This window comes from Pimephales promelas, chromosome 20, assembly GCF_988280905.1.
Source record: "Pimephales promelas chromosome 20, fPimPro1.hap1.1, whole genome shotgun sequence".
NCBI classification, from domain to species: Eukaryota; Metazoa; Chordata; class Actinopteri; order Cypriniformes; family Leuciscidae; genus Pimephales; species Pimephales promelas.
In genome coordinates, this window is record NC_142788.1 from 23,020,383 (window position 1) to 23,036,622 (window position 16,240).

Consider the following 16,240-nt stretch of genomic DNA (forward strand, 5'->3'; position numbering starts at 1 on the left):
AGAACACACTTTGCTTGTTGACTTCAAATACATCTTCAGCATATGTGGTGGTTGCTTCAACAGAATTCAGCTTTCTTTGCTAAACTTGCCCTCTATCCCCACCTAGAGGTCAATTACAAATCAAACCTCACACATTTTAAATGGCATCTCACCCTTCCTCAATCCAGATTTTTTATTAACACACACCCTTTCTCTGCCTTCATGGCATACTCTTTATCTCGATCAGAAGAGCCTTGGGCCAAGACACCTTTATATAATCATCTACTTCAACTAGCTGAATAATCAGGGGTCACATGATGGGTTTTTTCTCTCCCACAAATGCAGAAAAAGACAGAGAGGAAGACCTACCGTCAAGTGACAGCCAGTCATGCTGGGATGAAGGTAGGGAGGGCAGTGCACGGGCTTTATACTCAAACACAACCGAGTTAGAGATGATTTGATTACTGACAGCCACCTGCAGAGTCACCAGGCCTGTGTCATGGGCTGCAGACACACACAACCCCATAATTAGAGAGATCAGAGGAAATCATGAGGAGTTCATGCAGCTCTGCTCCTTATCATCTGAGGCCTTACAGAGATTCATTACAATCCAGAAAAAAACATTTACTATTTTATGTTATTTGAAGTAATAAACATTTTATCGTTTTAGAAACACAATATTTCATATTTACTTCTTGGTATGTTAATAAGTCAGTAAGTTCTGTTTGTATGAAAGTGAAATTACCAGGACAGTAGCAACGTAAAACTCCAGGCTGGATGAGGGAGGCAGGGACAGAGATCTGATCAAACAGGCAGGAGTAGCTGCTGTTGTCTTCCTGCCATGATCCTGTGATTAAGACCTTCACGCCACCCTGAAATATGGAGGAAAATAATCCTCACATGACCTACGTTTATCATATCATAGTTACTCAATTAAATAAAGGTTTAAATAAAGATTTCAAGAAAAGAAGCATCTGAAAGGAGAATAAAATACACATGCTACAATGCCATCTTGTGGAAGAAAACAAGACTACAACATCGATACGTTTTAAATTGTTTTCAAGGGTGTTCTGCCATCTCGTGGTGCAATAATTCAACAGCAAGAGATCAAACACCGGGTTCATATTATATTAATAATAATAATTCAAAGGTCATTTCACAAATTTTAAATAATCTAAACATGTATAAATAATAATTACAATGATTTTTGTTGTTATTATAAGCATCTAATAATATTAAAAAAAATAATGTTGAGCATGTGACTGAAATGCAGGAAAAACTGAATTTAAAGCATTTCATTCAAACAGACATACCTCTGGGTAGGACCACTCTGGAGAGTAGTCTGTGACCATGAAAAGTCGCCCGGTGGCCTGCAACATTCCCAGAGTGCCCTGGGCCACCGCAGCTGACACTACTTCAGCGACATGCATGTAGGCCAGTGATCCTGTCTCTCCTGAGCCTCCGCCAGCACCAGCACCTCCACCTAAAGACTGGGGGCTGCAGCATGACTGGAGGCAGAGCTCTGAGGGGCTGTATCCTGACACTCTGTTGCTTGTATTCTCTTGACCTTGCTGTTGGTTCCCACCTGAGGTGGCTGTTCCATCTGACCCAGGTGGGGCCACCAACTGGTGGGTGTATAACGTTCCCGCAGCCCCCACAGCCGTGGCTCCGCCGTCTACAGAGATGAAGTCGTTGATGAGGTCAGAAAACTGGTTTCCAAAGGAGATGTCAAAATGATCCAAGCTGATTTCCATGCCCGTGCCTCCTCCGCCGTTGGCTCCGGGTCCACTGAGCCCGTGGTTATTGTTGTAGAGCCCCTGAACCAAATTAGCTCCCTGAATCAGTGGTTGGAGTTGCTGTTGCGAGCCGTTGTTGGGCCCGCTAGCGGTGTTTCCATTCCTCAAAGCCACGGCTTCGCCTCCATTCTCAGAGCTCTGCTGCATGAAGTGATCTGCTCCTCCGCTCTCTCCGTTTCCTCCTCTGCAGGATTGTAGATGATCCCCAGACTTTAGTAAACCATCTGTCCCATTCTCAGTGGCCCCAGCCTGACCGGACCCAACACTGCGACTCTGATCCATACCGACCACATCCTCGTGCTCTGGACCAAGGCCTGGAAAGCTTCCCTGGTACTGGAGGAGCTGCAGTGAGCCAGCCTGTCCCTGGGCCTCAGTGGGTGAGCCTCCATTGCAGTTGGGTCTGTGCTGGCCCTGGTGGGTGTGATGGTGGTGGAGGTGGCCATTACTGCCGGGCGACTCCGTCTTTACAACCTGCAGACCCATGTAGCCTCCATCAGGGGAGTTATGCTCCAGCAAGTGGCCCTTCTGGCTGGAGCTCTGCCGGCCTTGCTGGTTCTGGGCTGGCTGCGGTGGTTCTTGAAGGAAGAAGCTTGGAGATTGGTTCTGGTGAGTTAGGTTGTTCATTGCCTGGCTGTAACCTACAGCAGAGGCACCGGTGGAGTAGTCCTGCTTTGCATCGATGGCGCTGAAATCCATCTGCTCCAGGGTGGTGCTCGGACTCAGGCCGCCTCCAGATGGTAGCAGCGAGGAAGCAGGGGTCAAGGTGAGTGAGTTCTCGGCGCCGGAGCCATTGGAAACGCTGCAGCTTACGACTGCCCCCACCTGGTAGCTCCCTTCTTTGGCCAGCTGTTGTTCAAAGGACGTGTCCTCAGTCTTGATGTTCTTCACCAGGGCAGAACTGAAGACGTAGTTTGAATCCGATATAGTTGGCGAGCGTTGCAAACCGTTGGTGTTAGCTGTTGAGGAGGACGAGGCACTGCATGTGCCATTCTCCTGCTTTAATCCACTTCCTCCATATGTCTGGCCCTGCTTAGGGTTATTCAGGAAGCAGTCAGGGTCGAAGTTCATGGTGGTTTCAGGGATTTTAATGCTGCCAGAGTCTAGGCTGCTGGAGAGGACAAGTTCATCTGAGATGCCAGAGGCAGACAGCATGGATAGCCCGTCTGCTCCAGGACCGCCTGCATCTGCGCTCCCATTTCCTGGAAAGGCGAATTTGTGGCTGTCAGAGGGGACTGCCAAGACCAGACCATGAGAGGTGGCATCGGGGCCCATAATATGTGCGTTGGGGCCTCCGGTGGGGGACATGCTGTAGACGGAATCCCCAGTCACCTCAGACATGAAAACACTCTGGGATAGGCTGCTCATGACAGAGGCAACGTGGCCCATGCCCGTGACCGCCGGGCTGTCAGCCATGTCGGGGTCCGAGTTCAGCCCGCTGCTGATGGACACAGGGGAATTCTGGGTTGTGTCTGGCACTTCCACCTGATTGGTGGAGGACACCTCAGTGCTGTTCTGGTGCAGCAGGACGGGTTTGTGGACCTTGCCGTTGCGTTTCTCACGCACGCTCCCTCCTCCTGTTCCTCCGCTGTTCTTGCTGCTGTGGCTGTGCTCTGTCTTACCCTCCGACACATCATTATTCTGGAGCTCAGAGTGGGTGCTGCTATAGCCTCCTGAGCGAGGGTCCACTTTGGGAGAGATTATGCGGTGTTTGGCGCTGTTACATTTATGATGCACACTGCTTCCAGCACCTACAGAGACAAAACAAAACAGCTAGTCATTCTCCAAATTCTTTAACAAATTATAATAATAAAAAAACAATGTATTATTATTATTTATTAACATTATCCATACTAGTCATATGACATCATCCCTTTTAAAATTAGCATTATTATCCCTAGTATGATCAAAATATACATTATTATAATAATAATTATTCTATACAAAATCTACGAATAGATTATAAAATAATAACAATAATAATTCAATTATTATTATCCATAGTAATTCATTCAGAATTATTCATATTTATCAACTTAATGAGATTAATGAACATTATTAGTAGTATTATTGTCAATATTTACATTATAATGAAAAATAACAGTATTTAAATTAACATAATCATAAAAATGTGAATAAAACTACATATGAATAATACAAAGAACGCATCATAATAACTACACTACTATTTTAGATATGACACCACTATACGAGGCTGTTTGGTTTAAACACTGAAAATAATACGAATTCAAAGAATGATCCACATAATGTATTTAAAACTGAAAATGCTTTGATGATGATATTTTGAAGGAACACTGAGATTAATTCAAGTCTTTATAGAGACCATCGATCATCAGTATTAATCGTTTCATGAGAAGCCAACACACAGCTTTACCGTTTTGTTAATAAATGGCTGATATGTCTCATTAGTCATTATACTGCATACTTGGCAAATGAATTTTATATGAACATAAAACAAATGGTGATCAATCTACCCCAAAATCATTTGTTTTAAAGACTCGATTCAATTTGCTTCAGAGTAACGGCACCCTAGGAGCGACACCATGGGATTGTAAAGTGCTGTGCTGGATATTTGTGATGGAGTACAAGGTGAAAATTCATTTGTTGTATGCTTGAGTATAAAAGACTGCCCTGACTGCACATATACAGAGGAACATTACGCCCCCCAGTGGTGTCATTACAACAGACAGCTCAATAAATCAGCACATCTACTGTATGAAATGTTCATCCTGGACCTAGAAGCTGCTGTAATCTAATTAGGCATTCAATCTGCTCTACACTCACCTCATCTTTTAAAGTTCTTGAAGACATTTTTAAAGCACTACCTGCTTCCTCGGTCTCTACCAGTCTCTTTCTGACTGCCTCTGTCCCACACCCCAGCCCTCCTGTCTGTCCCTTACCCAGAGTGCCAGTGCAGAGGCAGTTGTGAGTCCGGGGAGGAGGCTTGGTCTGGTGGCTGTCCAGTATCTGCTGCACCAGCTGCTCCACAGAGAAGCCAGAGCTGCTGTTCCCATTGCTGCAAGTCCACTTGATGCCATGAACTGCCGAGGGAGAGAGGAGACACAGTCGTCAGCCCACCAGCCGAGCCTTCCAGCCCTCCCCCAGCCCGCCTGTGCACTACATCCCTGACCTTACCTCAGAGCCAGACTCCATATCAGAAACACTTTGTCCACTACTACGAGAAAAAGCTAACCTCAGACAGGAACATGGAAAGTTCAAGAACAGATTTAGGCCTGTTAAAGGTGAATTTTCAGCTGAGGAGGGAGGGAAAAAAAGAGCAAAAGTCTTCCTCGTCTCACTTCAGCTGAAGTAAAAGCCCCAGCCCTTTGACAAGGTGCTTTTTGCTGTTTATGCCCTTCTGCTGCCATCACCATTTCCAAGCTCAGCCTCTCTCCACTGAGAAAAAGAACAACAACAACAACAACTGGAACAGAGAAATGGCAAACGGAAAGATGAATGCGACAAAGGAAACGTGGCAATCTCCAGAGAGGAACGGTATTTAGAATATCAAACGGCATTGAGCTACCTTAATATGGCTCGTGCACACTTGAGTGTGCGTAACAAGCCGAGGTGAGATTGCATGCGAAAAGCGAGGGGAGGAAAAGGGAGGCGAAGAGAGAAAGAGACAGAGTCAAAAATAGATAAAAGAGACAAAAACGTTTGGCTTGAACTCCCAAACAGTGCTGCGTCACCAGCCGGAGCAGGCACAACAGTTGTCACACACACAGCAGGTTTCTCTGCTCTGCTGAGCTCTGCCATTCCGCGCTTGGCCAGAGAATCGCAGCGGCGTTCCATAAGCCATTACACCAGCATGACCATGCTCCAACAGACAAATCAATCTCACAGCGTGAGCCTGAACCAGAGTCGCGGCACAAGGCAGGTCATGTAATGAAAGGGCAAGCTGCTTTGGTGGATACGGCGTGACATCGCTGCGAGGATCTGAAGAAGAATCCACTGATTTAGACTCACAGGGATTCTCCCACATTTCAGTCCACAGTGGCGCTTTCTAATCGGGTTTTATCGCCGCAAATGTTGTCTGGGGAATGACGTTCATGTATTTCTTTGGTGCAGTGGGCCCAAACTGGGGTGTGCAAGAAATGGTTTGGGTACTTGAGATGAAAGTATTTAAAAAAAAAATAAATATCCAAAGCAATTGTAATTCATTATTATTAATATAAAATATTCAAAGTGACTGTAAAAACATCTATACATTTTTATTCATTTTAATAAAACAATAGTTTTCATAATAATAATAAAATTGACTGACACCACAGGGCCATTTAAAATTAAGAATTGAAGAGTAGTAAAATATCATTACAATTAAAAATACAATATATATATATTGTAAATTTTAATTAATAATAATATTACAATGTATTATGTGTATATTAGAATATAATATGTATTATTCTTATTTGAAGAGTTCAGATGTAAAAGCCTCTAAATGCCATTTGAAATTTTCTTCTTTAATGATGATTTTTATCAAACTTGTATATTTAAGTTCAGTAATTTCACTTAAATAACAATTAATAGGCAATTATCATTGCAAATTTAAGTGAAATGACTGAACTTAAATATACAAGCTTGATAAAAATCATCATTCTAGAAGAAAATTTCAAATGGCACTTAGAGGCTTTTGCATCTGAACTCTTCATTTATTAAAAAAGTTTTGAACACAATCAAGAGATTTTTTAATTATTGTTATTACATTATTCAGATTAGATGTGATACTTAAAATGCTGCTGACAAATGAAATAAAACGATTCTTGTCTTTAAGGTTTAAAGGACCTCAGAACCACTCTCTTCAACTTGTGTTTTTAATCGCAGCCTATCTTCAGGAAACATAAATCACATCAGATCTGTGGTCTCCTACTGTGTGTGTGTCTCTGATCATCTGCTCATGCAGCAGTAAGGGGGCTTCAGGCATGGCTGGTCCACGGTCTCTTAAATTATATCAGCGGAGAGAATGAATCAGGCCGGCTTGTTCTCCTCTCCAGCTGTACTGTGACTAAGCAACTGATACGTTTCAATGACCTGCAATCTGACCTCTGCTGCGCACGCCTACTTGAACATAAAAACACATTTACAAACTATTTTACTCGGTGTAAGATGATGTATTTCTAAATAGTAACTGATAATCAACTACGTCAACAAAAAATCTGGAGCACAATTCATTTGATTGTGAATGAAAGTGTTCTCTATTTGAAAGTGGCTGAACTAAACAAGAGCCTTTTAGGTCGGATTTCATATTTTTCTTATAATGCAAAAAGTTCGAATTCAAGAATCTAGACAACAAAAAAGCTCAAAGCCTTGATGAGGAATTAAAATATACATTTTGAAAACAAAAAAACAAAAAACTTCAAAATCACCCTGCATAGTAGAGCTTGAGGGGAAAAATAACAAATCTATATTTCACACTACAATGATGAAACACACTCATATCGTGCAAAGCAGGTGATGATGCAACCTCAACATTGACGCGTTTCCATGGTATCTGATGCAAATGCGCTACAATGTTTGAAGTAGAAGTACTGAAACTTCTCCGCAACCCATCAACAGTTACAGCAGTCTTTCTCTGAGGACTGTCAGTCGAAGAATGCATCGCTCCTCACTCCCAACTCAAAACACACCTCGTCCCGTTAATGAATGCAAGCTGTTTGTGTATGATATGGGTCACCCAAGGGAACAAATTGGGTTTGTAGAGCTGATGTATAATGCATCCATGAATTATGCATGGATAATATAGTTCACAATGAATCTTTGGCTGTTAACAGACTGCATGTCTGCATCTCCGCCACTAGGTGGTACTGTTGCACTTCAGATGAGCTCGCGTCACAGATGATCATGAGGGTGATTCTTGTGGCCCTATTAGCCTAGTCTCGGTGCACTGGCCCGACTGGTGGAAGACATCTCGCACCTTTGCCATTGTCCACACCATTTGCAATGTTAATGACTTGCATGCATTACCGCAAATGGTTTGAATGTAGATCAGGGATGGAGTGTAATGAACACATTAGTTTACAGCACGTGTCTTAAAGTCAATGTGAAAGGGAGCTCTTAAGTGATTGCCGTGAGAGCTCTTATGGGGATCGTAACACGCGGCAGCGATTACAATGTCAGCTGAGCTCGTCAGTATTCCCCTCGCCGACATCTTGTGTCTAAAAGTGCTGACGCGGGGGATCCGACTTCATATATTCATTACCTTGACAGCCCTGTCCTAGTTCGAATGATCAATGCCAGGCATCACATACAGAGACGTGTCCACACAAGACTGGGTAAACATGATTATATGCATGCCATCGTCGCCTTTTTAAATTTTATTTTTATACTACATCCTCATTAGACAGGTTTCCTTTGGTCAACTGACCCTGGGAGACCCGAGAGCCTCGGAGTGGGCATGTACAGGCGGTGAGGTAATAATCATGTCAAGGGTTCCACATGGGATGATCTAAGGGCAGGTAAGATAAGCTGGGAGAGACTAACTTCTCATGAAATATCACATAACTAAAACAGCAGAGATCTTGCATAAATCATACAGAAATGATAGAAGATAACGTCATGTATCACTGTTTAAGCACCTAAAGGCTAGTTCACACTGCACCAACAACTGTTGGGTTTTGCTGGATCAGTATTGTTATCCTTTTGGTGTTTGTTGAGGCAGTGTGAACCACGGTCTCTTGTAATCAAGATATATAAAAACATTAAAAATGTGTAATTCAATCGTCAACATATTAATATGGAGTGCATTTAAATGAACGTCACTAAATGTATTATTTTATCACTTAATATTTTAGTAAATAAATACACAGTATATACAATGTATATGCGGCCTTGGTGAGCATAAGAGACTCTTTTCGAAAACATGAACAAATCCTACAGACATTATTTGCTGCGCATGCATGAGAAGAGACTTTGCATTCAGTTGACAGAATGTGATTGGACACTCACACATGGGTTTCAGTTGGCCAATGAGTTCCTCCTTTGTCCATTTGGCCCATTCTTTCTTGTCTGTATTGATGGAGCACAGGATGGGCCCACACGGCTTCCCACAATCCTCGATAGCTGGCACATTCAGGTAGTGGACCAGCACAATGTCTGGGTTCTGGGGAAAAGACAAGAATAAGAGAGAGAAAAAAAAAAAAAAGAAGATGTAGTGTGGTGAGTGGAAAGGTTTCATAATAACGGTTTCATTTATGGAATTACATTTATAGCTGTAAAACTCCCAGCTTGCCGTAAGTGTTCTTAAGGAAAATGTAATTCATTTGACTTTTTCAATGAAAGAAAGATAATGTAAACATTTAATTAAAACGATTTTATTATCAAAAAAATGTAAGCCCAAAAATCCTTTTGTGGTGATGTGAGTTCTTGTGTGTTTAGCACTATATTTGCACACTTGACCACATTTATGGAGTGATGGAAATGGAGAATAAGTGAAAGATGTCATTTTCTGTCCGTTCTTCTCCATCATTTGAGGAATTACTGTTGTCATGTTTGCAAGAAAACACACATTGTCTCTTCTGAATAAAATAGCTTAGAACGGCTTTCTAGCGCAACATTAATTGCACAGGCAAATAGCGCTGAGTCTTGTGAATAAGGTGTAATCTATAATAAGCCTAATTTGCATAGAAAGGAGGCGTGTTTGTACTGAAAAGAATGACAACGATTTCATTTAAATACACACAGTGGCGCCTGGTAAAGCCAAGAGTGGTTAGTGAATAAAACTGTTTGTGCGCAAAAGTGGTGCAAATGTTTACTGATGTATGTAGTGCCAAAGTTATTCAGAGAGAGGATAAAACCAGGAGCAGAACATCCCAAACAGGGATGAGTTGTATGAGACTTACAAAGCACCTTTTTTTTTTTTTACCTTTATCATTGTGGTTTTCAACTCAAAAGTGGGCTTATTTTATATATAGAAAACATTCTGTCAATTTTAGGTCAGTAAGTGTTGGCTCTTGGCTGGATACATTTTGGCAGCTTATGATTAAAAGGGTTGTTCAAAGCATATCTAGCCGGTATGAACAACATCAATTCCGTTTGTAATCATATAGCGTTGATTACAAAGAGCTGTAAACAGTCCAGAACAAGCGGTCCCCTGTCACCACAGAGATTACACACACACACTCTCAAAAAAATCCCACTCGTTCCAAAACACCAACATTTGAATGTCACGTCACGTGAAACGCAGATACACGACGCATACACAGACCGAATCCGTACACTGAAACAGTGAAGAAAACTGTCCCTTTCATTAGCATTTTTATTAGTTTTATGAGCATTACGTGCTGAGTGAATTGGGGGCTGCGGCTCTGTGCTGCCTCTCGCCTTCAGCATTACATTTTGACGCACATGTGCAAAATCTATGCATACTGCATGCTCAATGGGGTAATACACACAGAGAAAGACATTCAAACAGCCGCTGGCACTTTTACAGAGAGCGCCATGGTAACCACACCTGATCACGGCTGTGTCCGAAAGCTTAGCAGGCAGTATAAAGAGTATCTTTATCATTTTGAACATCTTTAACTAATAAGATGGATTAACCTGTTCAGTTAGAGATGCACACTTCACTGCCTATGATATCCCACAAGTTCGAAAATCGTAATTCAATTCATTAACACATTTATTGATAAAGAAATGAATAAAATGTATGCATAAATCTTCCTATCAAGAAATAATTTCTGTAGCAACTAACTAAGCACATTCACAACTATTTTATTTCTAAATCTAACTTGGATTTGTTTTATGTAGATTATTTGTGATGACATCATGGAGCTATGGGATATATCATTGTAGCATTATTGTGACAAATAAAATTAAAAATAGTCCAATACACATAATATAACACAAAACTTGTGAAAATAGTCACAATGCAATAAATAAATAAATGGAAAATGATTAAATCTCGTAATGGTCTCAAAAATACCTTTTATTTTCTTAAAGCTACACCGTGTAACTCTTTTAGTTTATTCTTAGCTAAAAACACACTATATGTGCTCATTAATGTATATTTCGTTCAAGTAATAAAGTATTCTCGTGAGTGTAGCCTATAATATGCCATTGAAAATACATACGGGTAAGGGGTTCTAATGTCGTTCGCCATGTTGCCCCTCCATCTTGAATGTACATTAGCCAAAGAGGGACATACCCATTAATTCAAGGTTCGCCTTCCGCGTTTACGTTTGAGTTAACACTCATGGACGAGGTCGAACTGGAAGCCATGTTAATCTTGGACTACATTGGCCACCGTAGGAGCTGAAACAAAATCGGAATTGAGAGGAACAGAAACTATTCACTGGATGGTCATATACCTTTTCACCGCTAGATGGTGTTAAAAATCACACAGTGTAGCTTTAAGAAAAATATATTTTCTCACCCAGGGTTAGATTATGACCAGATGAGCCAAGAAAGCATGGTGTCTTGGAAGCCTGGTCTGAAACGAATATACTAAAATGCTGCCTGTTTAGTTACTTAAGCTACTTTAGTTATCTTCTCATACTAGACATCTCTGAACCCCTCAATTACAGCGCTGTTGACCAGGTTAAGACTGATTTTTCTCTCTCAAACAGTTCTCCGACCACAACTGAATGGACTGCAAATCACAATTAGACAGAACATTGACAATCTCTGCGTGGGACTAACAAGCCTTGAACAGCGACCACAGAGAGTGAGGACAAAATCTGCAGGACGAAAAAGGGCGGCAGAACAAATCAAAAGCTAAATTCGGAGCGCTCAAAATCAAACAGCCCTGTAATTCACAGCGAGAACTTTTGATTGAACTCTTCAACCAGCACACTTGATATTCAAAGGGAATGTGTCAAGGTGTTTGAACAGCACCTTTGATGGATTAAAAGGAAAAGATTTGATTTAAAATTTAAATCCATAGGAAATCTGTCTTCATGAGAGGATTTTAAGAGTAAGTTCTGGTGTACTATTCTCTTTCAAGTGGATGAAGGGAGTGTGCTGGACCGGGGAACAAAGGACGCTCAGGCAAGGGTCTTGCCGCTGTAGCCATCAGCTTGTGGGAGCAGACACCCGCGCTACATCCCCATATGGGACAAGCAGCTCGGGTAATCACCAGGCCATGCCCTCAATCCTTAACCAGCACGAAAGGAGTAAGTAAGTAAAACCCAGAAACATAAACACATTCTCATGCATATGTGGGTGTTAAATGGATTAAATTGTCAAAAAGTCCAGGTTTTATTTTACCCCAAAACAAAAAGGGTTAGGTGCCATGCTCAAAGGCACCTCAGTCATTCATTTCCTGTTGCTATTGAGTAGTGGGAACCTTCGGGTTACAAGTCCGACTCTCTAACCATAGACTATACACACATAATCTAAGAAAAACTATACAAATATGTTATAGGGTTAGGCCTAGGGTGTCGTTGGACCTTCTAGCTCTATTACACCCAAATTACATCTACAGTACATCACGCTCCACCCATTCCTCTGCAGCGAGCAGCTCAAAATAACCTCAAATTTTTCTATGTGAACTATAATTTCATATTTTTTCCTTTTGATTTGGGGGTTAATTATGACCCCAACATTTCATGATATTCACATAAACATACAGAATGCAAAATAGAGATAGTCAATGTGAAAAAAAAAAAAAGATTTACATACTTTACCTCTAAAAAAAAACGAAACCCCACATATATACCAACAGAAGCCATGACCAGCGCACACACACACCCTCCTACGCCGATACATTTGTCCCTGTTTTACAATGCACATTTGGCAGACTTACAACCCATCCAAATATAAGTAATCTGTGAAGCTGTGCTTCGGTCGTAAATTCAAGAGTGAGCCAGAAGCGTATGACATCTACGGCTCACTCCTTTCTGGCGCTCTGTCTCTTCAGAGAGCTTTTACACACCCACACAATCCCGCTCGCACCCCCTCTAGACCCGATAGCACAACAACACAATGAAAGTGTGCGGTGTCTTATAAATCTATCAGGATGCAAACTTCATTTAATTTAATTTCCTGCTGGCTTCTCTCTTTTATTAACAATTAGTTTTCGTCCAACAAGCAAAAGGAGGAGGACTGAGGAGGAAACTGTCAGCCTGGATACTATTTGGTGGAGAAAATGCGATCTCAAGGTATTGATTGCGCAATGTAATCTTCAGGCCATGTTTGTGGTACATTTCCATGGAGGACCAGGGCTTGCTTCCAGGTTTGTTGATGTGGGAGAAGGGGGCCAAAGTTTGGATAGAGTTGCAGCGTGTGCAGGGCTTGTGGTATTGCGTAAACGGCATTTTTCATTATTAAAGGCATTCATTTGAGCTCAGCACCTTTACGCTAGGCTCATCCCTGGAGTGCAGAGGCGTGTGTATCTTGTACTGCCGGTCTATAGAACCTTTACTTATCCCTTGACTTCACTGTTTAAGAGCATTAAATGCTAAATTAAGGTAAAAATTAAACTTCATTAGGAACCATTCTGTGCTTGAATTCACACAAATTGTTTTCTTACTCTAGCCTTGTCATTGGTAAGCAAGAAAAGCAATTAAAGCTTGTTCGCTTTTTTTGCTTTAAGCTCACAGAAAGAGAGCAGATCTCAATTCTAAAGGTGTTTCTCTGTTTGTGTGTGTGTGTGTGTCTGGGGAAACACACAGGTACCTGGAAGCACCGTGGTAACCTGGCAACTAGTAGCTGGACGCCCACATGGATGAAGCCAATGTGGTCATGAGTGCTGCCCCATAGCCGGCCTCAAGTGCTATAAATATCCACTAGTAATAGCTTCAGGGTCATTACTGCTGCTCAGGACTGCCTCCAACCAGCATCAACTCCAACCTGAAGGGCTGGGAAGAAGGACAGGGTTTCAAATAGGTATCTGCATATTACAGATGATTTATTGCAGCATGGGGGAGGGACGGACTGTTCTGGCAGATAAGTGCTTGTGCGTATAAGATTGTCTTTGAGTTGGACTTGTTTGAAAGCGGGCGGTTTGGGTTTCATATTTAACTGGCACTGGTTCAGATCTGGACACATGAGAACATTATTTGTTTTGTTGCAGTTGATTGCTGCTTCTGGTCATGCGAATGAGTCACTCCTGTTATGAAATAAATTTTTTTGTGTATGTCTGAATATACAGGATAAAATATTACGCTCACAATTTTGTGACATGCATGAGATCATCCTGCAGGAAATGCGGGTAAACAACAGCACAAACACAAGAAAGTAATAAGCATCCATCCATCCATCTGAAAATCATTATATACGAATAAATGAATATATACATAACATAATTTTGCAAGTCTGATTTACATTTTCATGTAAATACTTATGTATTGTAATCCATGCATATTAATCTTTTAAAAATGACAGTGTTCAAAAGATACGGCACGGTGTTAGTGTCGTGGAACATCTACGTCATGACATTTGGTTTTGAGACACTAGAGAAGCAATGACGCTTGATTTTATTGAGGTCTCATATTTGATTTGAGAGCCGCATACCAATTTCCTGCCTGGCAAAACACCCTCTTAATCTCAATCATTGGTGTGAATCTGGTGCCAGGGATAATTGTTTGAACAACAAAAGACAGGAAGAGCGTTTGTGAAAGTATGGCACAACATAAACATCACAAATGCTAAAAACTTCAAAGCTAAGAGAGAAAGTCTTGGCGCAAGAACCTCATCAAGGTTAAATATTCAAATCAAGCTGAAAAGCACACAAAAACGAGTCCAAGAGAAAAAGAACCAGCGCTTCTGTAGCTCTGAGAAGAAAAACGTCAGAGAGGAGTTCAAAGCCGCGGCGCAAAAAGACACGGCCAAGCGCTGCACTCGGCTGACAGGAAACCCCTAGAGGATTGTGGGAAAAAGGCAGATCCTCTGACCCACTGGGTGTACAAGCAGACCCATTTCACTAACCCATGTTACATAAATCACAGCACTTCTGATATGCCGCAACAAATATTTAACTTTTTTTTTTTCTCTATCTGTCTCACTATTTTTAGCTTGACAGAAGGGCTGTGCTCTCAGAGTACCGCTGGGCTCCGTTCTGGAGGAAGACAATGTACTCTAGACATGATGTAGAGCTCAGTGTCATAATGAAGCATCAAGAGTTTTCTCTAGGAAAAAAGCGACAGCGACCTTCAAGAGAATGGAGCATCAAACAGGTTGCAGCTGATTTCATTAAGGGGTAAAATAGAAATGGTTAAGAGTGTGACGATGTGGGTGAAGTTTAGCATTTAGAGTGTGCGAAAGCACAGTATGCTAATGCGAGTGTGGGCACATATAATAACCAATCCAGGTGTCTAAATGCATTTTAGTTGCTGCTTTAAGTTGAAGAAAGGAAGTCACCGGTGTTATTTTCACTCTTAAAAATAAAGGTTTTGGAATGACATGAAGGTGAATAAATAATGACAGAATTTTGATTATCAGGTGAACTGTCCCTTTAAGAGTGCAAATACAAGAGTCCACCGGTATGATGAGTGAAAGAAGTGTGTGTGTTTATGAGTGAGAGAGGTGATTAAAGCCTTGCCCTGGCGGGTGCCCTGGCTGTGGCACGGTGATGGATGAGGCAGTGTGTCCGTCATTAGGCAGTAGGCTGGCCCCTGGCACCCACACCCAGCTCTTAAATGTATCCATACCTCGCTGTCCCCCAGTGCTGCTGTTCATTTCAAGGTCAATTGACTCAGTGCTGCGCAGGGAACAAAACATCCCCCTTTCTTCATAGTTTTATTTCCTATTACTGACTGGTGTGTTTGTGTGTGCGCGTGTTTGTACACAAGCGCGTGTGTGTGGGTGTACGCGCCACGTCAAAGCCGATGGTGTGCAGCAAACACCCTACAGCTTGTGTCTAGTACAGAAGAAGACCCTTGTGTGAACCCTTTAATGTTTATGAGATTGTATATGCAGAACATTTGAAAGTGCAAGTTGGTAAAAGTCAGTAACTTTGCACCCAGTTATGATGAAAGCTATGATCTCGCTTGCCAATGCAACCTGTTTAGCACAGGGGCGGCTTGCCCACCCTGTCAGATCCAGAGAAATACATTATTATTTTTAAATAATAAAAAAAAAATGTTTATCCAACAAATCCATCCAACATCTGCACCAGGGATATTTTTTGATACGATGCACCACAACTATTTGAAGCTATTCACATGAAATGCAACTTTATAAACTGGAACATTTGTATTGTATTGAAATGTTCATTGTAGCACGTTGCAATAAATTCGCCACGTTCGCTTTGTGTTCATGACCTGTTTAATCTTACAGACTACCTTTAAGTCATGGGCTGAGTATAGTGCCATGCCGGGACCAGTTCATCACTTTATTTTCCTTAAAATTAAAAGCCAAATGAAAAACATGAGGTAATATGAATTATTCCGGCCCACACACTTTTTGAGGCCCACCTAACAGCATCACCCACTTTCTGCATCCGCCGCTGGTTTAGCATAGCTCGTTTTTCCTGTAGCCAATTACAGAAAACAACACCAGTCTCACAT

General features: G+C 41.7%; 1 protein-coding gene across 10 annotated transcripts in view; it reads right to left on the bottom strand.

Annotated features, from left to right (window-relative positions):
- camta1a (calmodulin binding transcription activator 1a) overlaps window positions 1–16,240 on the bottom strand; it is a 335,809-nt gene that overhangs the window by 29,769 nt on the left and 289,800 nt on the right. For 9 of the 10 annotated variants that reach the window (XM_089124721.1, XM_089124723.1, XM_089124719.1 and 6 more), the window contains 5 exons: window positions 8,742–8,895; window positions 4,694–4,834; window positions 1,293–3,523; window positions 725–851; window positions 349–483 (listed from right to left, as the gene is read on the bottom strand). In XM_089124721.1, the coding sequence (XP_088980847.1) occupies window positions 349–483; window positions 725–851; window positions 1,293–3,523; window positions 4,694–4,834; window positions 8,742–8,895 (2,788 nt within the window). The remainder of the gene's footprint in view (window positions 1–348; window positions 484–724; window positions 852–1,292; window positions 3,524–4,693; window positions 4,835–8,741; window positions 8,896–16,240) is intronic. The other variant, XM_089124722.1, reaches the window with a different exon arrangement.